General features: G+C 36.9%; 1 protein-coding gene across 1 annotated transcript; it reads left to right on the plus strand.

Moving 5' to 3' along the window:
- The first annotated feature begins 1,423 nt into the window (after window positions 1-1,423).
- On the plus strand, window positions 1,424-25,221 carry NUP37 (nucleoporin 37). The gene is made up of 10 exons (XM_050323845.1): window positions 1,424-1,490; window positions 3,092-3,311; window positions 5,552-5,676; window positions 6,668-6,740; window positions 11,204-11,298; window positions 18,619-18,709; window positions 20,849-21,030; window positions 22,008-22,058; window positions 22,415-22,508; window positions 23,298-25,221. Exons 2-10 carry the CDS (start codon window positions 3,156-3,158, stop codon window positions 23,409-23,411), a joined length of 981 nt encoding a protein of 326 aa, XP_050179802.1. The 5' UTR covers window positions 1,424-1,490; window positions 3,092-3,155; the 3' UTR covers window positions 23,412-25,221.
- The last annotated feature ends 1,859 nt before the right edge of the window (window positions 25,222-27,080 follow it).

A 27,080-nucleotide genomic window follows, 5' to 3' on the forward strand; every position in this document is an offset into this window, starting at 1 on the left:
AACTATGCAAAAAGCATACGCATGCCTTCACCTTCCAATAAGCTGTGCAAATCCTGTTGTATCTTCTTAAAGATCAAGTTCCTTCAATAAACTCTTCCCACTAAACCAGACTTGCCTCACTGTGACAAAGCAACTGTAAAGATATATGGTTAAAAGTATGTCACGCCTTCATAAAGATCCTTTATTTTCCTTGTACGTTATACCAACATAAAAGAATGTTATCACAAATATGACGGTCTTTTTGTCTCCAAAAGCAGCCTAGAACTGTCTTCTGTAGTTTCTGCGTTCACCATACATTCAGATCAGGGTATATGAGGATGCTTTAAACCTGGAGAAAAGATATTTAGTATTTCCAAGACTTACTAACAAAGACAAGTCTAAATATTTTTGTTACCTGTGCAGGGAAGATTTTGTTCGTTTGTGGAGTTGTTTGTTTGGGTTTTGTTTGTTTGGTTTAGGTTTTGCTTTTTAATTCTCTAAGTCATTATTTCCTCTATTTCCTTTGGCAATAGTTGGACTTCTTCATGCTTTGGTTTTTATCACCTTTTATCTTCTTACATTTGTCAAGACATAAGTACTAGACACTGTAGTAAAAATTTGCCTTTAAAATTTTTCTCTTCTGAAACAAAGTTCCCCAATACCACAGTGACCGTAAAGGAGCAATACCCATACTGATTACTTCCAGAACACAAAACCAACTCTTTGCTTTATTTCACCTAGCTAAGGCAGAGCCCACGTTTGCGTTTGTTTGTTTTTGTGATTGGCACGACTAGGAAAAGGGATGAAGCATGTGCGAGGGGCAAGGAAAGCAGGAGACATCAGGCAACAACCGAGACTGCAACAGCAACTACACCTTCCCACTCTCCAAAACGACTGAAGACGACAACCTACTTTATTGTTTTGACGCTGACACGAAGTCACATGGGGGCCACAGAGTTCTGAAACAGCGGGGCAGCCGCCAGTCAGCGTGGGACACACTAAAACCTCTCCTTTTCTCTTTCTCCCTGCTCCGAGAGCTTTCCACGGGACAACACCTGCCGCCCCGAGCAAACTCCCGGGGAAACAGCCCGAACAAGCCCAAAACCCTGCGGAGCAAACCCTAATCCCTGGGAGCCGGCATTGGCATCATTAATACCGCTCCCCCGGCCGAAAGCTCCCGCTGCGGCCGCCCCAGGGAGCCCCTTCCCCTCTCCCACGGTCCCACCCCGCGAGCAGCCGCGACCCCCGCGCCGCTCCCGGAGAGCCTTTACCCCCGAGCCCGGGCCGGCCGGGGCGCTCCCGTTCCTGCAGCGGCTCTCCCTGCGGGAAAATCCCGGTCGTGGCGGAGCGCCGCGGGCTCCGTTCAAATGGGCCGCGCTGCCCAATGGGCGCGGGCCGCGCTGCCCCGGAAGCACAGCGAGCGCTCCCGGCGGCGGCGGCGGCGGGTGGCGGTGTCGGAGCGGCACCGGCGGCGGCTGAGCGGGGGCCGCGGCCGCGGAGGGGCCTCTGAGGTGCGGGTAAAGGGACCCCCGGCCCGGGGGAACCGGGGCAGCCTCCCCTGGGGAGCAGCAGTAGCTGCGCCCTGAAGGGACAAAGCGGGAAGTGAGGGGGTAAAGGAGGCGGATGGATGCGGGGGGAGGTAGCGGGCACCCCACGTGGATCAGCTGCCCAAAGCGTGTTTCCTGGAGAAATGGAGCTGATAATGTTCTTGGTGTTTTCACTTAAAGCTAGTCTGATGGCTGGTGGTTCAGGCTGAGAGAGCTGGGGATGTTCAGCCTGGAGATGGGAAGATTGCGTGTAGACCTCGCAGCAACCTTCCACTTGGGAATCCTACAGGGAAGCCGGAGAGGAGCTCTTTGTCGGGAACTGTGGTGACAGGACAAGGAGTAATGGGTGCAAACTGGAAGGGGAAGTTTAGGCTAGATATTAGGAAGAAATTCTTCACTGTGAGGGTGGTGAGACACTGGAACAAGTTGCCCGGGGAGGTCGTGGATACCCCAACCCTGGCAGTGTTTAAAGCCGGGTCGGATAAGGTACCTTGAGCTACCTGGTCTAGTGGGAGGTGTCCCTGCCCAGGGCAGTGGAAGTTGGGATCTTTAGATGATCTTTAAAGTCCGTTCCAAGCCCTTAACACTCTATCATTCTATATCGGCTTGTGTTTGTGGGAAGCCTTAAAGGAAGAAAAGTACAGCTAGGGTTAGAACTTGCATTTGGCCTTAGGAGCAAAGCTATGCAAGTTACATGGCTTAACTGTTTATGGTGGTGACTTGTTGATGAATTGATAAATAAACACACAGCTATGGAGAACCTCTCTGGGTCTGAGTGATGCCCATGTCAAACCTGGCTGGCTCCCAACCAAAACGTTCAGTCCTACTTGGATGCCCAGGCCTTCAGATCATTAACACATCAAAGGTCTGAGATTTCAAGCTGGTTTTCCACAAGATGTATAGTTATAAGTCTGATTTCCCAAAAAGGCATAAACTAACATCAAATCTGTACTGGTACTAAAAGGAGTGATTCTGAAATCAGTTGAGTATCTCAGCCTCCTGTGTTCTAGCACAAGAACCCGATTTTTAAAAAATTGGTTAAATACAGTCAAGTACAAGTTCTAGTACACAGAGGTACTAGGTGCTCTGCAGTTGGGGGGCCTTAAATCATGAAACCGTGTTTAAATATTATGCATGATTACTTTGTAGTTCTGTACCTTTGCTTAACCTGCTTCTAGTTAGACAGTCTTTAAAGAGGTAGACAAGCAAAGAGAATTTTAAGGTTGTAATGTATAATTTCTTGTCATTTCTTGAAAATTTTAAAATACAGTATGTGACTTGGTGTGTGCAGTTACTTCATTTCTTGTATTGTTGGGTTGCCTAGAGTAGCACAAAATCTGCAGTCATTGCTGAAGTCTGTAGAGACAGCTTTGAACGTATGCTAGGTTAGTAAATATAGTGATTGATGAAACTACATTACATCTAAAAATAACCAGCTTAAGTGCAGCTTTTGTGTTCTTAAATATGATGTTACAGGAAATTCTGATTTGCTCTGCCACAAATACCTTTTACATTTTTTCTTTATGCAAATGAGTAATCCTTACTTTTTAAAACTTTCTGTGTAGGAATGTTGATTTTCATCCTGGAGAAGACATTGCTTCTGTGACACCTTGACTTAGTCCACTGAAAATGAAGCAAGATTCTACTAGAAACATTGCTTACACTGTGGATTGTGAAGATTATGTGCATGTGGTAAAATTCAATCCCTTTGATAGTGGAGATGCGTGTTCCCTCATTGCTTATGGTGGCAATAATTACGTAGTTATTGGGACCTGCAGATTTCAGGTTAGTCTGTGTTACTGTTGATCTTATTAGCTGTGTCCTGAAACTTACTTTGCCAGCACCTCTACTGCAAGAAGACTGGCCACTTTCCTCTTTCCTCCTCTCCCTGTGTAAACAGGGGGCAATTTTACTTGTTTATTACATTAACAAGTCTGGAATACTTGTTCTTCAGGAAAATAAATATATATATATGTGTGTGTGTGTGTATATATATATATCTGAAATACACACTGATATGATACCATGCTGCTGAAATTAATGGGATGGTATAAAGTTCCTTTGAATTAGAATCATAGAATCACAGAATGGTGTGGGTTGGAAGGAATCTTAAAGATCATCTAGTTCCTTCTTCCACTGGACCAGGTTGCTCAAAGCCCCATCCAGCCTGTCTTGAAGACTTCCAGTACGGGGCATCCACAACTTCTCTGGGCAACCTTTTCCTGTGCCTCACCATCCTCACAGTAAATAATTTCTTCCTAGTATCTAATGTAAACTGGCCCTCTTTCAGTTTAAAATTATTATCCCTCATTCTATCACTACACTCTGAGTAGACTGCAAAGAAATCAGAAGTGGTCTCCTGGAAGAATAATCTCATGTTAATATCTCTTGCTACTGGTGGTGAATGTCTCAGAACTTAAAATGCCCAACTTTGGAAATATGTGACTTAGTCTTTGCTCTTTATAATATATATATATTATATATATATAAAATAATCATTATTACTGGGAAATTGGCACCTTTTTGCACAGTTATATTTTGTTCTACATAGATTTGCTATTTAGAATGATTTATCTTCTAAAGCTTTCAACTAGCCTGTGAAACAGAAAAGATTACAACCACTTTCAAGGTTAGAACTAACATGTCCGTGCTAATTTTGTAGGTCTTTCTTTTAGGGAAGGACTGTAGAAATAATTAGCTAATTTTTATGTTTTTTCTTTCCCAATTGTTTTCATTGGATCTCCTCACAGACTGTTGGAAACAGTAAAATGTGCTTTCTTACCTTGAAATTATTTAGTCATCATATTATAAAAGTTTTTAAAATGTGAAATACTATATATTATGCTGTATAAGATGTTTTTAATTCAGTGGAGCTTTTTGCCTAGATGCTTGAAAATCAATTGGAGACAGTGGTTGGAAATTTTTAAACGTTTTTTCTTCATCTCACTTCTCTATTATACAATATTATTTTTGTACTTTGTCTGTTATGAATAAGAGCATGACTGGTATTTTTTATTATTGTTATTCCCTGGGGTCTTACTGTTGGAATTTTTTCGGAAAGGCACCTAGTGCTGACCACAAAAACACACTGTCATTTGTATTACTCTCTACCTTGTTTATAGCGTAGGCCTTGAAAATGAAGTAATTAAAGTTTTGACAACCACTGGCTCAAGGTAGTTTTTCTATAATTTTCATATCTTCTCTCCCACATGTGGAGTCATTGAGTATTTCAAAGTAGGGGAGGAAAACGCTGTTCTTGCTGCCTGTTGAGAAGCATTGAAAACTGTGGATAATGTCGTGCATCCTCAGCTAGGTGCTGCTTAGCCTCTACGTTATGCAGAGGGCATACAGGAGGTTCTTTACCCTAAAGCAGAATTGTGACATAGAGAAAATTTTGTAGAAATATCTATTAGATGTTTTGAAAACTTATAAAAGTTTTTTAGAGGTCAAATGATTGATGGCATCCACAAAGCCAGCTCATTCCATTTTTCTCACCATCCAGTGTTCTCACCAGTAGGAAGAATAAACAAGTTTGTAATTATGGTTAGATGACAGAGGGCACCTTTCTAGCTCCTGCTGTTTGAAGACTGCTGTTCTGAAAGTGCCAGCATTTTTCCATAGTGTAAAAAAGCAGCTCGGAAAAAAGAGAGCTTAAATGACATGTTTGCTTTTGCTCACATTGTTTCTCCTCACTGCAGTGTGTACTTACTTACCATGCTGTTAGAAGTGGCTTTAGTTGTGTCTGTGAAGATACCTGGACAAAGAATGGGCTCAGCATCTTTGCAGCTCGATTCTTGCTCTGCCCTGGACTCTGGCTCAAGGCTACAGTCATTTAATGTATTTTTAAGTGCTTAAATATTTCAAGTTAATACTTTCCTTATGTTCCAGGTTTTCGCTTTGATGGTGTTATGATCTAAAAAGATCCCCGATACGTGTAATTTTGAAAGCCTTTCCATTTCATATCAATCTGATTTGTTAGAAGTCACCAAGATATTCTGAATCAGCTAACTGCAATATTTCTGTAGGAGGAGGATGCAGAAGTGGAAGGCATGCAATATAAGACACTAAGAACGTTCCATCACGGAATCAGAGTTGATGCCATAGCATGGAGCCCTGAGACTAGACTTGATGCTATACCTCCCCAGATAAGGTACTTACAATAAACAAGAGCAATAAGTCCTTGTCTCCTACCTGTTTTCCCTAGTTCCTTAATATTGGACTCTTCAAAGCTTATGAGTGAAATCTAGCTCTTGAGAAATCACTGATGAAGTCTCTGAACACTTGAGTAGAACATTTTTTTTTGTTGATTTGTTTTATTTTGTTCATTTGTTTGTTTTTTTGCTCTACTTCTTGTGCCCCTTGACCCTCTCCCCAGTGAATAAGCAGTAAATAATACTTTTTTCATTATTTTCATGGACCTCAGACATAGTTAGTTCATTCTTTGTATATCTGTGAGAAAGGATTTAAGAACTTTTCTAAGTACGAGATCATTGTAATGGCCTCCTCTATAAAGCTGTTTATTTGTAGTGGCTTGCATAGCCTGTGCTCTGTTTTAGAGCAGGTCAAATACTATTTGTGAGAGACACTGAGGTGTAAATCTAGAAAGATGGTTAGCTATTAAATGTGCATTTAAGAACTAAAATGTTCTCAATAGCTGGTATGATTCTTCAGAATTATGATAGTTGCTTACAGTTGCATTTTTTATAGTGTTTTTGGTTGCAATATGTTAGAAATTGGTTTATGAATTTCATGTTTTGTTATTTTAGACCACTGATAACAAGGGTTCTTTTTTGTGCTTTGCCTCTTAACTTCTTACAAGGGAAGTTTCAATGGCAGTTATGAAAGATATTTCAGATAATGGATAACTGATAACTAATTGAAATTTAGCTTTCTGAAATGTTTTGCATTTCTGTCTATGAAAAAATATTCTTGGCACTTGATACACATTATTGATAAGTTCCAATTATAACTCTGTTTGTTGCCAAAGCAGAAAAGTTAAAATAGATGCTTTTGGTATTTTTCAAAATCTGATTTTTCCTTTGCGTGTCACTTTGCAGGTTTAAACTGAAGGGAAACTGCTAAAAAGTCAACCATTGCAATGTTAAATGACTGAAAAGCTTTTTTTTGTCTGTTGAGTGTAGGTTTTGTACTGCAGCTTCTGATAAAAAGTTAAGGCTGTTTACTTCAGACCTTCAGGACAAGAATGAGTTTAAGGTAAGGGCAGCTAAGCTGATTTTTAAAAGATAATTTAGTCTTTAGTAAAGTCTAATCTGTCATTCTAACTGTCATTCTTCTTTTTGCTTAGTGTACTTTATGAGATAGAGCACAGAACTGTGACGTATCTTATATCCATAATCTTTAGGGATAATTGTTGCATTGTTATATACCTTTCTGTTTTTAAAATGGGAATAACTGTAATTATCAGCCACGTGATCTTTTGATTTTCTTCTTCTTTGAAGTTCTTCCTTTGAAACAATGTCCCAGTCCAAGTATTACTATCAATTAGATATTTGTGCTACCCAGTTTTAATTTTTTTTTTTTTTTGAGGTCTTAGCTAAGAATAAGCAAAGCTAATTAACACTGAGAAACCTGGGGGAGTGTTCCTTGGTTTTTACTGCTTTAGAATATGATAATGCCTCTTTTGGTCAGAGTGGTTTGTTAGATATAATGGAGAAAATAATAGACCTTTTTTGTGGTTTGTTAACTTGTATTAGTAAGACAATTTGCCATGCAGAAACTAAGCGAATTGTGGATGTCACTTATCTGGTCATACAGTAGAATGAATAAAAGCTTGGCATAAGAAGTAAAGTTGGATGTTACAAAGCCAAAATGTCTTTAAAGAAAATGCTTTTTATGTTGCTTCATACATGCACATACCTTTAATTTCCTTCTTTCATTTTTAGTCAATTTATGTGACTTTGCCACCAGGGCAGTGGGATAACTGACATACTTATTATCAACTTGGGTAGCATTTCTGACAAAATAGTTCTAAAAGTTCTGTCATTCCTTGTTAAAGTTATCTATTTATGTGATATCTGCCAGTTTTATGATATTTCAGACAACAGGCTTCAATGTTGTGAATTAAATCTTTTAACTTTTTAGCAGAATGTAAAGTTACTGTAACATTGTAACTGATGGATGGTTAATAAGTGGAAATAATGCAACAGTGGGATGAGTCTGGTACTACAGACTCCATTGAGTTAAATTCAGATTCTAAATTCTATTTTTTTTTATTTATTTTGGATTAACAAGGCTTGTATGAGAAAGAGTGTGGCCAGCAGGACTAGGGAAGTGATTATCCCTTTGTACTCAGCACCTCAAATCCTGTGTTTAGTTTTGGGCCCCTCATGACAAGAAAGACGTTGAAGGTGCTGGAATGTGTCCAAAGAAGGGCAGCAAAGCTGGTGAAGGATCTGGAGCACAAGTCCTATGAGGAGCAGCTGAGAGAGCTCAGGGTGCTTAGTCTGGAGAAAAGGAGGCTCAGGGGAGACCTTATCACCCTCCACAATTGCATGAAAGGAGGCTGTAGCTGGGTGGGGGTCAGTCTTTTCTCCAGGTAGCAAGCAACAGAACAAGAGGAAATGGCTTCAAGTTGTGCCAGAGGAGGTTTAAATTGGATATTAGGAAAAATGTCTTGTCTAAAAGGGTGGTCAGGCTGCCCAAGGTAATCACTGCCCCTGGAAGTGTTCAAAACACATGTAGATGTGGTGCTCAGGGACATGGTTTAGTGGTTAATGACTGGACTCAATGACCTCAGAGGTCTTTTCCAACCCTAATGATTCTGTAATTGTTTGGTGTGTATTCAACACAAATGGCTTGAATTTAACAGTAAAGCTATCAGCTTTGTTTATGTCAGCTCCATCACTGGAATTAACAGTCTAAGAACTTTATTAAGAATGTACTGTGATAGGTTTTTTTATCTATTAGCAGGGAACTCAATAATGAAAAGAAAGAATGTGAACTAATATGTTTCTGTTGGTAAAAGTCGTCTTTGAGAAATGTCTTCTGTGTTTTTTTGATGAAAAGTTTGGAAAATCCTTTCTCTGGGTAATGATCTTAATTTCTTATCCCTAGACAATCATTAGACTTCTTGTCAAGAGAAAAGTAACACCTAACTCTGATTTAAAGCACATGCAGAGTCTCAGCTGTTCACAAATTCTCTGTGAGCTGGCTTTCAATAAAGTTTGATACAGTGGCTTCTTAGTTAACTGATACCTCAGGAAGCCTATTTCATAAACCTTAGGTTGAACTGAGGATGAACACATGGAAAACTTTTATCCATTATATAGCGCAGACTTACCACATGGGATTTTGCAGGAGAGGTACAGAACGTGCAAACAATGCTGAAGGAAGTATGTGATTACAGTCACAATATAAACTCTGAACATTTTGTCTTTTATAGTAAACAATTTGTATGTGTTGCTTCTGGAGGGATAGACTGAGTAATCTTACTCTGTTTTCCCCATGGAAAGGCTGTCTTGATGTAATTATCAAGAAGGAACTTGAAGCACACCGAGTTTTCCATTACTTTGTCAACACAACTAATCCAAAATTTATGGGTTGGATCAAGCCCAGAACAAAAAAAACAAAAGGTAAAATATGACTGATGGATCTTCATGAAACCTTTTTCTTCTTTTGAGGTTTTCATTTGGAAATGAGTTATGGCTTCCTTCTCCTGCTTCAAATTTTGTTTAATAAAAAGCATATTTCGTCAGAACTGTGGGAGTAAAATCAGGCATTTTTCAGTATGCTAAAAGTTTTAAAAAATGGGCATTTCTGTCTAAATAGTTTAGCATCATCAACCTAGGATATATTCGTTCTGGTATAATCCATTAGATTTTAATAAAATTAGGACTATTGGAAAAAATAAAGTTGGCTGCTGAAAATGTTTGTTAGAGAGGGGGATTTAGTTCTTGTGTGTGCTTGAGAGAAATTTTTTTTTATCAGTTCTGCATTTGTTCTTCAGAATAGCTACACTTGGAGGATAGATAGTGTGTTTTCCTTTCAGAAAATTGTGACACTTGTTTTCCTTTGACCTTGTTTTCCTCTGCAATCTCTCCATCCCATGCTATTATCCATAGGATATTTTTGTCTCATTTTTATGATTCCTTGCTGGGCAAAAGAAGAGCAGCTATGCCTTGAGACTTAATCAGTGGGACTGAATAGAAGAGGATGGAACAATACGAGATATATCTACATGTGGACATTTGCCTGTCAAAAATACCTGCATGTATTTAGTGAGAGCAAATATGTATAAATGCTTAGACAGAGAAAGCTGATTTTTGCTAATTTTGCATACCTAGCCTGAATGTGAATGAATTTGAAAGTACTTTAAACTTTAACTGGACCCTCAATGAGATGACTTTTGCCTACTTGCTTAATGCTAAATGTGTGTAAGTTATTTAACTTAGGTTTTTGATGATACTGTAAACCTCAAAAGATTACTGATGTCTGTAGATAAATACAAAACACTTAATAGAATTAAGGGAGGAGGGAAAGATGTTTTGATATTATGGCCAAAATAACTGAAGAGTCTTCAAAATACATAAGAATTATATAACTTCTAATTTTTACTAAAACTGGGATTTTTGTTTTGCTTTAGAAAAGCGGTGCTGCTAAATTGGCTTTTGTTACAGATAAATTATTTGCAGTAGTTAGAAATAAAAATGTCATGATTAAGAAGCATCAGATGAGAAGAATTACACAGTAACAAGGTTTCCACTGAAATGACTTCACGCTTTCTGATAGAACATCAGATGTTTGCTTTTGAGTGACAGTTCACATGTGCGTTCACGAGTGCTTGTATCCTATTATTTGAGAATGGATGATCTATTAATTCATAATAAAAGCAGAGTGTGAGCTATACCCCATTTTCTTTTCTCTTAAGCACAACAACTTATAAAGCAGGGAGCACAATGCTCTTCTCAAATGCTTAAAAGAAATTGTGGGTAATTGCTGAGGTACTGTATGGCTTGCTTGATTTTGCTTCTACTGCTTTTCCTTATTTTTGATTTTCTCAAAGTCTTAATGGTGTGCTGTCTCCTGTTTCTTCTTCTTTCACTGAGAGTTTTTTCACTGTTTTTTCTAAAGGCAGCCTTTTGTCCTGCCATCTTTAGTAGACATATCCTCTTAGGCAATTTGTGCAGTGACTTCATGTGCTGGATAAGTGGCTGGTTTGTTGCTCCTTCAAGATAAAATTTATTGCTGCTTGCAGGAACCCCTAGGAAAAATTACTATTCAGAGATCAGAGTTACTTACCAGTAATCACAGTTCTTTAATATAGGTAGATCAAGTGCACATTCACTTCCTGCTCATTCTCCTCTTTCTTTCTGAGATTTATTATCTTCTACCTTCAAAATTCAGTGGTCAAAAGAAGGATAAAAAGCTCTAGTATGATTCGCTGATCTCTGTCAAGCAAGAGCATCAAACTGACCTCAGTGGTAACTACAAGGAATTTTGGGGGGCAGGGGAATATTTTCATCATTACAGTATGGACCTACACATGACTTAGATATTTTAAAGAAACCCAGTTACCGATAAACATTTGTTTTACCATCTATGAAAATGATAGTTTTATCTTAACACACATCTTTCCATTAGCAGGTCTATTAAATACATTGTGGTCTGACGGAGCAGGCAGCTCTAAGGTAAAAGTATTTATTTTTTCTGGTTGACAGACATTTGATGGCCACTCAGATTACATTAATGATCTGGTGTTTGCTCCCAATGAAGGTCAAGAGGTTGCAAGCGTAAGTGATGATCACACCTGCAGGTATGCATTTAGTTCAAAACGCTATTGAAACAGTAGTATTTGACTTTTCTGTGTATGAATGCCTTACATGTTCACTTAAATAAATAAGTATTTATTCTTTTAGTTGGCTTTCATGGCCCACTGCCAAGACCAGTCCACTAACAAGACAAAAAATAGACTATTCTTATTAACTCAGGTTGCAGACTGACTTTTTGTTGTGACTTGGGGATGTTTTTTTTTTCAAAACAGTATTTTGAATCAACTAGACACAACGTGAAGAAAACTGTTCTGTCTTGGAATTTCATACACTACTTTTTCCCCTACTGGACAGGAATAAAAGCCATGTATAGCTCAGCTCTGAATTATATAGACCCTCTCATTCTGTCATCAGACAAGTCAAGTTTAAAATAAACAGATGTGAACTTGTCTGCTTTCCCAAATTTAGTAGCCTTACCAGGAGGTGGGATGACATAGCCTAAAAACATTACCATACTTACACAGTGGTACTGGCAGCTCAAAATACCATGATTACAGCTGCTTCAAACCCATGTATTTAGATATATATTACTGAAAGTAGGAGGGAAACATGGTTTAATGCTTTGGAAAAGGCTGGTTCAAGTTTTGTAGTACAGGAGTTTTTCCTTATCAAAAGGTCACCCATCTCTACTCTACTCTTCTAGTAGAGTGCTTGAATCTGGCAAAAGCTGCTGTTCTTATCCCTCTAAAGCAGTTGGAGAGATCAGGAGGGCAGCTGTGCAGGCTTTGCAGGTCACTGCAGCAGAGCAGCAAGAGAGTTGAGAAAGCATCATCTTTTCTCTGTAATAGCTGTGATAATTCAAAACTTTCTCAGTTGACGAACCGTTTAGTTCTTCTCAGTATGGTGTATATTTGCTGCCATCTAAGCGGAACTTGACTGAGAAAAAAGTCATTTTTCATTTAAGCCACCTGTTGCCAGAAAGGTGGACTCTTCATAGTTTAGTAGCTTTAGTTGAGCTGCTCTGTCCTACCTAAATAGAAAATCTTAAAGGCCTGTGAATTTAACACCTCTGAGGAACTCAGAAATGCTGCTTTGACAACTAGGCAGATTCTCCGTAGATGCCCCATCTATATTTCCCTCAAAATCATTAGGAATGAATAGTAGAAATGTATGACATATGTGTAACTTGTTCTGATTTATTTCCTCTGCTTGATTTCGTTTTTAGATCTAAACTCATATTTGGCTTATTCAGCAAAAAGTTGTTTGACCGTGGGGCCTTTTTTTGTTTATTTTATGAAATGCTCAGTGTTCCTGGGATGAAAGAAAACCGTTTTAAAACCAGTAGTCTAACTGATACTAATTTTAAAGGAAATAAAAATTATATAATTAATATATACTAACAAGATTTCAGCTTAGTAACTATGAAGGACATTTTATGCCATAAACCATAAAATCTTTGGTTAAAATCCATGGGAAATAAGTAGAATTTTTTTTGGCTATTTGAGTTCTTGTTTTTTCCATTCATACATGTGGGGCATGAGGACTTTGTCTATTGAATTTAAAGGTTACACTTTCAAAACTAATGGAAAATGCATTCCTTGGGACTTACCAAAATCATTCTTAACTTACTATGTAATTTGCTTCAGCAGTAATGTAAGAAGAGGAATAATTCTTCTGTCTGTACTGAGTTTCCATTCTGAAATTGTTCTTGGGATACATCATCTGTTAATACCTGTGGAATAAAGTTCTGGAACAGTTAGTGCAAGGACACAAAGTTTTAAGTTCCACTTTTAAGTCTTAATAAAGTTTTAATACAATATTTCAATATGTAATGAATATATACAAACATCTTTAGCTCTTCTCTGGCTTTCACTCAGTAGAAAGTTTAGTAGGAGATTTTGCAGAGACCTCGAAGGAAAGTGAGATTTTCAGTGTTCATGCACTCAACAGTCTTGTCACTAGCTGCTTCAACAGTGGCATCTCAGAGCTGGGTTCAGTCGTTTTGGGTGGAGGACGGAGAGTGTAAGTCAGAAACTGGTTATATTCAGTGTTCTTACCTTTCAGCTGCTGCTGTGTCACTCAGGAACTCTTGTTGTTTCTTGCATGTTGTCTTTGTTGGCCTTAATCTCACAGCACAAGACTTTTTTCCAGCTGTGAAGTACAGCTGAACTAAAAATACCCTTGCATAAAAGTATTTGCAGTGATCATTTGTGTCAGGTGGTTGTGAGTAAAAGTTGTGAGTTATGTGTGTTCACAGACAAGTAAATTGCCTCTTGAATTTAATCTAATTGTTTTCCTTTAAGTCTAGTTCCTCATGATCTTTCATATCTCATTTTCAAAATTCTGTGTAATGTTTATGTGTAATTAAAGTAATCTGCTTGTCCATTTCTTGGTATCATAAAAGTTTGTATGTTAAAAAACTGAAAAGGACTCATCCCTTTCTCTCCCTCACTCTTTCTTTTTTCTTTTATTTTAATTATTCCTTAATCTACATCCTCTTCCTCTCTTTTTGTGGGCAAAAGAATGTACAGTTGCATTATCTTTCATTTTATCTGTGAATATACTTGCCCTTTGATTCCTTTCTGAGTTCTGTTCAGCTACTTAGGCCATGGTTCATGTCACTTCATGGAGAAGGATTTTGTGAATTAATTTATCAGTCACTGTCAAGTTCAGTGTTATGTTGCACGTAACACAAGTGCTAGTCCATCAGAAGGTTAGCTTTGCTCCCTGGACAGAGATGTGGGAGAAAGGTTTGATATCACTGAAAACTAAATCAACTAGACTCTCAAAATGTGTTCCGTCTGCTCTTAGGGGGGGTTCATCTGTAGCATTTTTTTTTTCATGGTACTCTTATGCCCCAGTTATTTTGTGTAGGTTTTTCTCTAGACAATTTGAAGGAAAGCTAATGGTAGCTCTTGTTTATTTCTTTTGCCTTGTGTTCTTTAATGTATTGCCAGCAAATATTGCACATATTACACTTGAATCTTACCTTTTTTACCCAATAAATATTTCAGTCTTTGGCTGTACTGAAAAGTTGTCATTATCACTTATTTCTACCTCTAAAAATTATATTCTATTTGTATCTTCCTATTTTAGTGCAGTCAATTATGGATTTTTACCAATGTTTTTATAAAAGGTGTCTTTTTTCATGTTGTTCTACCTTCATCCATTTGTGTTATTGGATTCTCCAGTCTCTTCATACAAGAAATGTCATACCTAAATACTTTGTCCTTTCTGAGCTATGCTCGTTGCAGTTTATCAAGCTGGTTATGCATTATAATTGATGAAAATGAAGAAGAAAGAGTCTTGAATTTTTTTTTTAAGAGTCTAGTTTTTAAATTTGCCCACTTTCTACATGTATCCCTGTTGCCCTGAATGGGGTCTTACACAATTCTGTTATACTTTACAGCCACGATGCAGGTATTAAACCAACTGGCGTTGCACTTCACAACCACAGTGCGAACATTAACTGCTCTCCCGTCAGCTTAAAAAAAAAAAAAAAACAACAACAAAACAAACACTTTCCGAATCAAATATTTGGAATGTTATTTCAGTCTAGTCTTAAGTGTGGGTGAATAAGCTTTTAGTTAGGAAGTCTTCAAAATACGAGGATGATGTAGTAATTTCCTGTGTGGCTTATTATTATTTATGTTAAGGGTCATGCAGTGCTAGAACGTAGTCTAGCCTATAAATTGTTTTTAAATAGAAATAATTGCATTAGATTTGTTTAGAAGTTCATTTATATTTTATATTTTAGAAAGCCATTGGCAGAATTGTAGTTGAGTTTCTCAGTAAAAGCCATACCACAGCAGCATTTAGTTTTACATCTACATTGGAAACAATAAGCTGATAACTCTTAGCAGGTTTTTTTTGGTTGAAAGGATAGAAAGGAAGCTTCACACTTTTTCAGAAATGCTGTGTGGTCTCTGGTTTTGTGTTAGATAACTTATTAAATTCTTTGTTAGTAAAATACAATAAATTACTAGAAATTATCTTGAATGTTTCACCTGACCAGACAGAAGGAATTTCTACAGTTCCACTTCAGCCTTCTGTTCCTTCATGTCCTGCATAGTACCCTCCAGATCTTTGATAACCACCTCCATATGGAGTTGGCAGAAGACCTTAGATAAGGCCAGTGTTGGTTGTATTCTCTGCAGTGTTAACTAATCTGTCCACTTCCATTTTCTTTTAGTGAGATTTCCTCACTCCTTTCTGTTAGTGAGGAACAATTTCACTCTACCTTTGTGTGAATTCAGTAACAGGAATCCTTCCCTTCTCCATAGTCCTCTAGGCTTTTCAGAAGTTGATAGGATTTTCCTCACACATGGAATATGTCTGATGGAGGTATGAAGAAACATATTAAAGTTAGATGTTAAAACCCCAACAAAACAACAAAACCACATTGGATATGAGTAATTTCTGAGTAAAGGTTCAAGTATAGTTGATCATTCTTTGTGGTTGGGAATCTTATCAGATGTCAAGGTTTGTTCTAGCCCCCACCCTACTCACTAAAATTGTTTGAAATCTTCTGTTGGAAGAATTCCTGCTTTTACTTCCATCTTCTGGGGATTTGAGAAATGCCTGAAGATTGAAATATGTTTTTTTTCTTTTACTATTGCAGTAAGTCCAGTTAGGATTTGATTCTGCTAGTTAGAATTATTCATAATTCAGAAAATTAGAATATAAAATAAGGATCATCTCCATTGCCACAAGACAGGTTTTCAGAATTCTAATAAATACTTTACCAACTGTAATAAAAGTCCATTGTATGATGAAATTAATGCACATATGCAGCATGTCATTATCCATATTCATGCATATGACATAAAACATAGTTGATCCAATGGAGCTTGAATATCTTCAAGCTTTGAGACAACTTCAGTTGTCATTTGTTTAATCAGAGGATGTGAGTGACGAGAAATGTTCTAATATCTCAAGAATTTTCTTTAACAGCATTTGCAACTATCTGTCTTTTGTGTTTGTTTAAATTTTGAGAGTGTTGCAGTATATAATTTCTCAGTCCCTAGTTACTTTAAAAAAATAATTAATTTACTGAGCAGATTACATATTATTTTTGAGACTTCCCATTAATCAAACTTTGGCCATTATTTCAACTGTGATCATTCAAACTTTTCCCCATTAAATTTTTTGTGGAGGTTTTTTTAAATATCAGAAAAAAATACCACAAGCCCAGTAATAAGTCTATACAACAATGGCTGATGGAGGGAGGAGGAGAATTAAGACAGTGACACGTTGCAGGTTTACACAAGATAAGGATGTTTGGAGAAAAGTAGACAGTAGTTTACTTTGGTATAAAATTGTGGTAATATTAGTAAAGTTTCAAGAGCTTTGAATGGGAGACAAAATGCTCAGTCGTCTTGGATTGATTTACATGATAGGAATGTAGACAAAAGTAGAAGGTTTTTTTAGCATCTGTAGCTGATTTGGTTATGATTACTGAGTAACTGAGTAATTGAAATTCATTTTGGCTAATTTTTGGTCTTTGCACATTTTTTACTTGGCTTAGTCACAAAGAAATTGAACACATATGTAATTGTATAGATTGGCTGCATTCAGAGAAAGATCTATTTTGATATATATTGCCTGGTTTAATTTTTGGGGGGTTTGTTTGTGTTTTCTTTTTTTCAAACCTAAATTAGACCATCTTTGGTGTCAATAAGGAAAGAAGAAAATTTAAGAGGGGCTTTTATCCCTTCCCCTCCCCCCTCCACTGTTTGTTACAAGCAGTCCTGCCATTCTTTCAAAGTACAAGATACAAGTTTGGTAACTTTATAAATAACAAAGTTAGGGAGGTAAAAAGCATAAATTTCTGTTTCAACACCTAATAAAATCACTCACCTTAGGGAAGGAAGCATCATGGCTTGGTCCTTTTGCCAAAATGATTCACCATCTTCTCTTGTATCATAATTTTCTCCTTGCACAGTAAATACACATGGAAAGTGTTGATTTGACTTGGACAAATCTACAAGGCAAAATTTTTGGCAGTAGAAGAAAGTATTGTATGTTTCTAAATTACCTAATCAAGTAGATATTTCATTTTTTAAACACTTGTCAGCTTTTTGTTTTGACTTTTTTTAATAAGGACACTGATTCTTCAAGATTAGAGACCCTGTGTTTTCTACTGGGAGAACAAATATTTGATCTGTTGTGGTTTGGCACAAGAAAACAACATTGTTCATTAAATATATTTACTTTATTCCCATATATTTTGTCTAGACTTATGATGTATTATTTAAGAGTTTTTTGAAATCTCTTAAATATAAGGCTCTAAGCACCCTGGTGAGATATAAACTGAAAAAGTCTGGAGGAAGTCAGCAAAAATCCTCTAAAATAAACAATAATAGTATGTAGCCACTCATCTAACTCAAAAGACTGGGCAGAACACTACTTTAAAAATTGGCTGTTTCTAAGGTTTTGCATGTCAGAGAGGAAGGATATATGTCTGTGCTTCAGTGTCCAAATACATATAAATAGTATGCAGCCTTGTGGTTCAGACTGATATTCACAACTGTGATGTCCTTGTCCTACAAATGAGCTACTGATTTTGTAGGAAAAGAGTCAGTTGTTGTGAGATAAAATAGGCTCAGTTTTGGTTTTGTTGCATTTTATAAACAAAGTAGCTTCATGGCTCATTAACACTCATTTTAAATGTGTCCAAAGAAAACTCAGTCATCACCTAATTTCAGTGTTTCAGCATACACTTCCCTGTCAATCCATATTGTCCAAATATTGCTGATTTTTTAACATTTTTATGGCTGCTTGATATTTACTGCTAGTCCTTCTAAAGGAAAAGAACAAACTGGCCCATGTGATTTATTTGTTGAAAGCTTGTCAAGACCCTTTGTTGCCTCATGTTACCTCTGCCATAGATCTTTCTGTTTACTTTGCTTCATTTCTGGATTCTTGTATTTCCATTACTCAATCTTGTCTTACCGGGAAATGCTGGAAATTCATATATTAGGCAACAAAAATACTTTACTGCATGGCCTTATCCTTTACATGGCAATGTGGATGATTTAAGTTGCTTGGTACTACATTCTAGGTTGCTTGTATTGACTGGACCAACACTGACTTTATGGTACAGTACAAAGGCTGTAGTGGTGACTTATGAAAAAAGTGAGAGCATCTCATCAAGATTTCAAATTAGTTTGATACTTAAACGGAGGCTCTGGCTGGCTCATCAGTGTTAAAATACATTGTCTGTAGCACTGACCACTTTTACCGACTTCTGAAATGATACAGCATGAACGCTATTTGGTCACTTCCTTTGTGAATGTATTGAGGCACTGAAAGTTAATGTTTGTGCAGTCAATTTTTTGAGTGTTTTCTTTTTTTTTTTTTAGGGTCTGGGATTTGGAAGGAAATGAGAAGGCCCATTTTGTTCTACGTTCTCCTGGAATGAGTGTTTGCTGGCATCCTGAGGAGGCTTTTAAGGTTGTGGTTTTCAGCTTCTCACCCTCATCACCTTTAAAAAAACAGGAGGGGGACTTAACTAAACTATGAATCTTTGATGTTGTATAACATTGAAGTTTGGGGAGCTAGTGTACATTGTAACTGGATATTGGTTAGATCTGCTAATGTGAAGTGACTGTAAATTAATTCTCATTACCATTCTTGTCACTTTACCCTCAGTCCCTTACTCCTCCCATCAGAAATATTCCTTCTTTATTACATACATCTGTTGTTGTTGATAACTGTTCTGCTGATTCCACATTAACTTACAGTTACCAGAGAAAAGCTTGGGTTTTACTCAGTTATGATAACACAGTTCACCAGTAACACAGACTTACAGAGCATGCCAAGCTTTGAAAAGTATCTGTTTGAAGTTAGCAAGGGATTTTTTTGTTGTTGCTTGCCATATATGAAATATGTTTTGAAAAATCAAACCAATAGACTGTAATTTTGTACTTATCTGATTATTGTACTGGGGAGGATTAATCAGCTGATGTGTACCCAAACATCCAGCTTCATTAAGGGTCTAGTCCCTGCTGTCTTGGATTTATTATTCCTGTTGTGCCTATCAATAACTGCCTTAAGCAGCTACAAATAGTTGCTCAGGTTACCACAAAAACATACTTAAAACAGAGAAAAGCAGTCAAATGAGATATCAAAGTATTTACATAGTAATAGTAATTCTCATCACATTTCCACCAATATCAGTATCTATCCTTACTAAGAAATCCTGGAAAACTGTTGATCCAGACAGAATCACGCTTGAATGTGTTAGCTGCTATTTGTTAATGGCCAACTTTGTTAGCACAACAAAATTACTAGATTTGCTCAAAAATATTGCAATAGTACATGATCTTACTTATTATTAGCACATCTTTTCTTTGACTGTTATCAGAGATAGGCACAGGATTTTATTTTTTTTTAAAGAAAAGCCCCTTCAAAAGGCTCACAAAACTTGACAGACTTAGCAGTTGCTGAAAAGCTTATTGCAGGTCAAAATGCTTACTGCACCATGTCCCTTAGTTTGCAGAAAAGCATGTTTTGGTGACAGTTCTGTTTTCCAAACAAACTTGAATGTTATCAGAGTAGTGTTTCTTATGCTTCTTTGCCTTTCTTAGTTATTGTTCATGACTATCTAAGAGCCGGTGCTCCTCATGGAGAAAAATCTCATTTTGTCATCTGGGCATTGGAACAGGTTGCTCAGAGTTGTGGATGCTCACTCCATGAGGAGTTCAAGGACAGGTTGGATGGAGGCCTAAGCAACCTGGTCTAGTGGAACATGTCCATGTCTGTGGCAGTGGGATTGGAACTGGATGATCTTTAAGGTCCCTTCCAACCCAAACCTTCTATGATTCTATCATTTAATCAGGAAGCTCTTTCTACAGTACTTAATTAACAACTGCTTGAATGTATTACTTTAATGTAAAAAGTTTAGATTAAATCTGTTGCAAACTGTTATAGGATGAAGTAAGAGATGTTATATAAATTAGTAAGTGTGAATCCAGATTCTACAGCTACATTGATTAATACTGTGTTTAGAATCACAGAATCATTCAGGTTGGAAAAGACATCTAAGATCACCTAGTCCAACCTTTGACCAGACACCACCATATCAGTTAAGTGCCAAGTCCAGTCATTTCTTAAACACCTCCAGGGATGGTGACTCCACCACTTCCTTGGGCATCCTGTTCCAGTGCTTGATAACCCTTTCTTTTTTACAGCACTGTGTCTGTCAGTCAGTTCTTTCAACTCAGAAAAGGAACTTTTTCATTTTAATATAATAACATTTTGCTTTAAAATTCTAAAAGCACAGTGCACTGATGGTTAAGAACCAGTGTTTCTAACCACCAAAATTATATACATAGATATCTACAGATACATAGAGATAAAATAATGTATTCATTAGGTGTAACAGTGTACCAGTAGTATAGATTAAAGTGCTTTTTTTTATTGGTAGAAGAGAGTCTGGGAGAATGTTTTCTGGTACAAAGTGAAAAATTGTATCTATTTTAGTGTTATTAATGTTTGCTTGAATGTACTCTAAGTTTGCTATAGAGTAGAAAAGGTATTAAGTTTCATTACATGCCAAGTTTACCACATTCTATTAATTTCTCTTAACAGCTGATGGTAGCAGAGAAGAATGGAACAATACGATTCTATGATCTAATTACACAGCAGGCCATTCTCTCCCTCGAGTGTGAACAAACACCACTGATGTCAGCAGACTGGTGTTTAAAAAATACTCTTAAAATCGGAGCAGTTGCTGGAAGTGATTGGCTGATCTGGGATATCACTCGCTCCAGGTATTTTTATACCCATGAGAGAGGTTTCTTTAGTCTCTTCTTTGTCAATCCATGAGGAGATGCAGCTACTTGGCTAATACAGCATGTCAGTCACAGAGTCACAGAATGGGTCAGGTTGGAAGGGACCACAGTGGGTCATCTGGTCCAACCATCCCACTCAAGCAGGGTCATCCTAGAGCACAGGGCACAGGATTGCATCCACACAGGTCTTGGATATCTCCAGCAAGGGAGACTTGACAACTTCTCTGGGCAATCTGTTCCAGTGCATGGTCATTCAAACAGTAAAGAATTTCTTCCTCTTATTCAAGTGGAACTTCCTGCGCATCAGTTTCTGCCCATTGCCTCTTGTCCTATTGCTTGGCTCCACTGAGAGGAGCCTGGTCCATCCTCTTGACACCGCTCCCTTCAGATACTGATAGATTGATGAGGTCTCCTCTCAATCGATTATCTCTTCTTTAGGCTGAACAGGCCCAGCTCTCTCAGCCTTTCTTTGTTAAAGAGAGATGCTCCAGTCCCTTAATCATCTCTGTAGCCCCAATGCACTATATATTGTATAAACTATTCAGTAAATAAATGAACAATTATCAGTAATTACTATATCAATACAGACCATTCCCTGGTATTCTTTGTTTCATCTTTAGCTATCAATATTTATCTGTTAAAAAGAACATTGTCTGTCTTTTTTGTCCATTTGAGACAGAATGTCACTACTTTTTACCCCTCACTGTGTGTTAAAGTTTCATCCTAAGTCATAAATAGATAATTATTTATACATAATAAACTGGATAACTACTTCAGTTTTCCTACTCCAAATTGAGATGTAAGCTGCAGGAACGCTCTGGTTTTAACTCAGCTGCTTCACAGAGAGTTAGACAATGTGTCCCCTTCACTGTTTAAATGATAGATGCTTTTGGTACTTACAGCATGAGCTGTAGTTTTTTTGCAGGGCAGTTTTTTACCCTGAGTGTCTGTTTCAGTTATCCACAGGACAAGCGACCCGTCCATGTCGATCGAGCCAGGCTGTTCAGGTAGGTGTTGTCTGTATGCTGTGGGGTTTGTCTGTGTAAATGTAAGCAGTTGTGAGTTTAGAAACCTGGTCTCAGTTAAGGCATTTTTAGGGGGACTTGGTCTATGAACTAAAATGTATAGACCCACATTTAGTATATATGTGTAACATTCCCATGATTTTTTTCTTTTTAACAACAGCATTCATATGGGGCTGTGGGTGCTGAATCATTTACAAGACATTTGGCTAAATTTATTCCTCTGCTGTTAGCAGAATATCTGACATCTTCACACTGTCACAAGGAAGAGAACTCCACTTTGTGTGCACTACTGATCATGTGACAGGGGTATTTGAAAAGTACATTCATTTTATTCATAGGTGGTCCCGAGTGAATGAAAATCTGTTTGCAACCACTGGATATCCAGGAAAGACAACTACTCAACTGCTGGTTCATCATTTAGGACATCCCCAGGTACATTTTTGAGTTCAGTTATTGACTGGAGTCTCATCTGTTCTCATATATACTAAAAAGCTACAATTAAAAACTAGCCCAAATCATCCAGAAATGATTCTTGTTGTACCTATTTTATTTTGTTTTGTGACATCCATACTAAGGAAAAAAAATTTGCAGCACACTTAACCTGCTATTTTAAAAGCTTGATCTATATGTTTTAGTTTCCTTTGCCATATCAGTGCTAAGGGCAAGAAAAACACGTTTAACCTGTTATTTAATAAATTTGTCAGCCTTTCTAATACTAAGGAAGCTAAAAACAGCTAGTTATGTAGTTTACTGATTTGAACTAATTGGATTTAAAATCATAAATGAAAATGCAAAGCAAAGGAAATATTTTGTTTTTCTGGAGTCAGTATACATTTATAGCAGTTACAGTAAGAGTATCACCTTCAAACATACTAGTTGTAAGTACACTGAAATAACAGAAACAATTTCATTTTAAAAGGCTTTTAGGTTTGAAAGTATGCCTTTAAAATAACAATAACATTTACAATAATACAAATAGTTGAAACAATTTGTTATTATGGACTATTTTGCTGTACTTAAATGTGGCAAGTAGCTACTGAAACTAAGCAGAGAATCAGATTTTTCCGTTGAATTTCTGTTGTATTTTAACTGTATTTGTTAAGGAGTACTTAATCCATAATGTTTATTTGTCTATGCAACTTGGTATATGTGGTAGAGAAATCATCTATAAGGGAAGTTGTACTGATATTTCTCTCTCTCTCTCTCTGTCTTTTTTTGAAGCCCATTCTTACTGGAACTGCAGCAGTAGGGTCTGGTTTGACATGGCACAGAACTCTTCCATTATGCGCAGTCGGGGGAGATCATAAAATTTTCTTCTGGGTAACTGAAATGTAAAATAAGCATTTCCCTTTAATATGATACTTTACAGCATAATGCCTGTTTTCTAGTAAAATGAAAACATTTACTCTTTGTAATGGTATTTATTCACTTGGAGAACATAAGAAAGGAACAAGTAAGATATGAATCATTTCTGTTTGAATTTTAGCTTGCAAGTGTAAGAGCTTTTGTAAAATTGATTATCTTACATCTGAGACTTGTTTATTTCCCTTAAAATAAAATGTACTTTTTAAATATAGTATTTTGTGTAAAATTAATTTTTAAGTGTTTTTTAGGAGTTTTTATGTCCAGCAGTCCCAGTCTGGCAATCTCACTAACACAGCTCAAATACTCTGAAATTGTCCAGAGTACCTACAGAAAGAACACGTCTCCGTATTAACTTTCCCAACCATCACTATCTTATAAGAAAAAAAAATGCAGTAATGTACTGTCATAAAATGTTGTCCCTGAACGTTTTTGAATTAACTAGTTACCACTAACAGTGAAGAAGCTAATGGTAAAATCAGAATGATTGCAGCAGTATTATTTCTCTTAAGATGACAGAGGATTTACTTCAATTGTGTCAAACAGCATGGTGGGGTTTTTTCTGTTTACAGCCTTTTACTTTCAGCCTTCACAGGAAAACCAAACACATTCTGCTTTCTAGAAGTGTGTTTTTCCTGTCCTTCCTATACAAGATCCAGAAATGAAGTAAAGAAGAGAAAGACAGACATAACTCCCATCTTCAGTGTCTTTTTTGCATGCTTTTGCAAGTGAAGGCATATCAAGATGTTCTGCTAGTGCAACAGTTCCTTATAGCATCATAGCCATCCTTATTAGCAGTAGTTAGATTTTAAAATATTCTGTTGTTTGTTCCTATTTATGCAGGACACATAAAACCAATTCAGAAGTAGGACAACAGTAAGTGAGACTACAGTCACCTTTTAAAATGTAAGGCATATTTTATTTCTCATCATTCCTTATTCTTGAGAACTTTTGCTTTCCAACTGCCATCAAAATTTACCTAAAAGATGAATATAAAGTTCCTTATAAGTTCCAGTCTTGATCAGTGTGTGCTTAAACTGTAAAATAAGCAACTGTAAATTGACCAGAGATTGCAGGCATAACAGGAGGTTTGATTTGCTTACAGACACAGATAAAAATCTTTGTGGGTCTGGGAGGATGGATTGGCCTGGGGCACTGCTGTCCTTCTGGTGTGTAGTGAAACTGAAACAGATTTGGGTTTTTTTCTGTCCACTCTCAGAGCAAAGCTTTACAGAGCTCTGAGCTATGCAGAATATCATACATTATACCCAGTACTCATATTGACAAGGGCAATTTGCATTAGGTATGTGCTGGTGTACTCTGACTGAGACTTTTTTGATTTAGAATTGCTTAAGATTCAAGAGGGCAAAGGGCAGAAATTCTATTGTTCTGTAGTTAATTCAGAAGCCAGGATGCTTAGTTTTAATACTGTTTTTAAGGACTACTTAAAACTGTTTACCAAAGAATGATCTTGCCAAGTTTCAGGCTCTTCATTTTATACTGGAAAAAAGTAATATGGATATTAAACAAAAAAACCCAAACAAACAAAAAAAAACCAAAACCCCCCAAAAAACAAACAAACAAACAAACAAACCCAACCAAGCAGCTAATGTTTTTAGCATGTTCTTCCATACAGAACAAAATAATTAGTTAATCCTCTGATGTTGCCTTAGCACAGTACTTGGAAAACTGAAACATGACGAGCCATCTTCAGAGAACTCCAAACCATTTATCATTTACTTTCCTTTTTTTTTTTTTTTTAATAAACCTACATAACACCTAACATTTGTATTTATCAGTCTGTTTAACTGTCAAGGGTTGATAATTCTCTGAACTCTGTACCTACTCTGACATACCAAGATCACTGAGATGGAGCGGTGGTTTAGCTTAAATTCAGTTGAGAAAAAAATCATTGAGACAATATCAGTTTCACACAGAAAACTTTACTAGAATACCCTTTGCAAGCATGGATTTAGAAGACTCAGTGGGAAATCAAGCAAATGTTAATCCACACTGACCTTTTCAGCTGTTCATTGGACCACCTTATTAAAAGCAGCTCTTGTCCCTTGTGGAGGATCAGGTTACAGCGTGTCTGGAGATTTTTTTGGATCAGCTTTTTGTTTCTGTTTAACTTGTCTCTCAGTTGTATAGCTATTTGAGTTCTGGGCTGTTTCTAACCAGTGTTGTGTCCTGGGATCTGTAGCAGTATATAAGCACACAAGATGCATCTGAACCTTGTAAGCTGCAGTAGCACTTGCCAGTTTTTCTCAGCTTGTGCAGTTTTCTTTTGCAGTTGACCAGAGGCTCTGATTTTGTGCAACATAAAATTATATGTAGCTGACCAGTTTCAATGCTTTGAAACCCATGTTCTTCCCTTGACTTTTCAGTGTACCCTTATCACAAGACAAGTATTTTTTTACTAGTGATGAAGACAGAGCTTTGATCAGTTTTCTGTACACATGGCTTTTGCACTACAAGTTAGCCTCAGCATCCTGAAAGTTAACATCTTCAAAATACTAATGTTCAACCAGACTTCATTTTGGTAACTCTTAAACAGTTTTTACTCTTTCCTTCACTGAAAGGTGAAGTTACCTAACAGGGCCTTTAAATGCCTCCATATATATGAACACATACATAGGGTATAAACTGCCAGCAGTTAGGTACTAAATCCTCAGTTTGACATTTATCATTCAGTATGGGTGCTGGTACAAAGTATATTTTCAAATTGTACACACAATAAATCTAGATATTATTATTCAATTATTTTTTATAAATCCTCTCATCAGAAGATCAGTCATTTATAGTTATAGTTGGTCAAACCAGTTCAATTAAAACTTCTGTAAGAGGTTTTGGAAAATTTGGATCATTTTCCTCTGCTCTCTGTTTTTCACTTTTCATACCCTGCATTTCCTAACTCCAGCTGGGAGAAAAAGTGCTGTGTTGCACTTTTTTATGTAGTATTTTTGGCCAAAGTAAAAGCAGGATGTACCAGAAAGTTCACAGTAGAGCATATTCTTGTGAGATTTCTTACCCAGCTTTACAGACCAAAACATTCAGATAAGATCTGACTATGCACTTACATTATTAATTTTCTGTGCCATTGCCTGGAAAACTTGTATTATAGACACTTCATGATAAATGAGATTAATTCTTGAATATTATTTAGTGGGGGTTTTGAGGTAATTAAGGTGGCAAGATAATTCACTTAAATAATTTAAACAAGCAGCTTTTTTGCTCAACACCAATTTGCACAATGCCTATAGGCTAGGAACTGAAAGCTAAATCCACTGAACTTTGTAGATTAGCCCACTGTCCTTCCTTTGGGAAAGGCGAAAAATTGCCAACACCACATCAGTGCTCCAAAGCATAGTATGAATCACAAGTTGTTCAGTAATTCAAGCAGTATAGACAAAAACCTTTGCTATACTGTCTGAGTAATAATGATGTGCTTTTGACAGCAGGTTATTAGTAAATATATTGTGAAAGTAATAAAGTAAAAAAAAAAGCTGCTTCGGTAAATAAATGAGAATTTTATGTAAACCTGAGTAACAGAACTAAGTGCTGTAGGTAAGCCACCACTGTTTCTGTATGTGGATTTGTAGAATGCTTAACAAAGTGTAATAACTTGGAAGCAAATTGAGA

The sequence above is a fragment of the Myiozetetes cayanensis genome, unplaced genomic scaffold (genome assembly GCF_022539395.1).
Source record: "Myiozetetes cayanensis isolate MyiCay16 unplaced genomic scaffold, myiCay2020 scf3, whole genome shotgun sequence".
Lineage (NCBI taxonomy): Eukaryota > Metazoa > Chordata > Aves > Passeriformes > Tyrannidae > Myiozetetes > Myiozetetes cayanensis.

What these genes read in the sequence shown, in the direction of transcription:
- NUP37 (XM_050323845.1), top strand. Translation starts at nt 3,156, where the DNA reads ATGAAGCAAGATTCTACTAGAAACATTGCTTACACTGTGGATTGTGAA. An exon ending in ATCCTGAGGAGGCTTTTAAG is followed by an intron (nt 18,710 to 20,848) that starts GTTGTGGTTTTC and finishes TTCTCTTAACAG; the next exon opens with CTGATGGTAGCAGAGAAGAA. An exon ending in ATCATTTAGGACATCCCCAG is followed by an intron (nt 22,509 to 23,297) that starts GTACATTTTTGA and finishes CTTTTTTTGAAG; the next exon opens with CCCATTCTTACTGGAACTGC.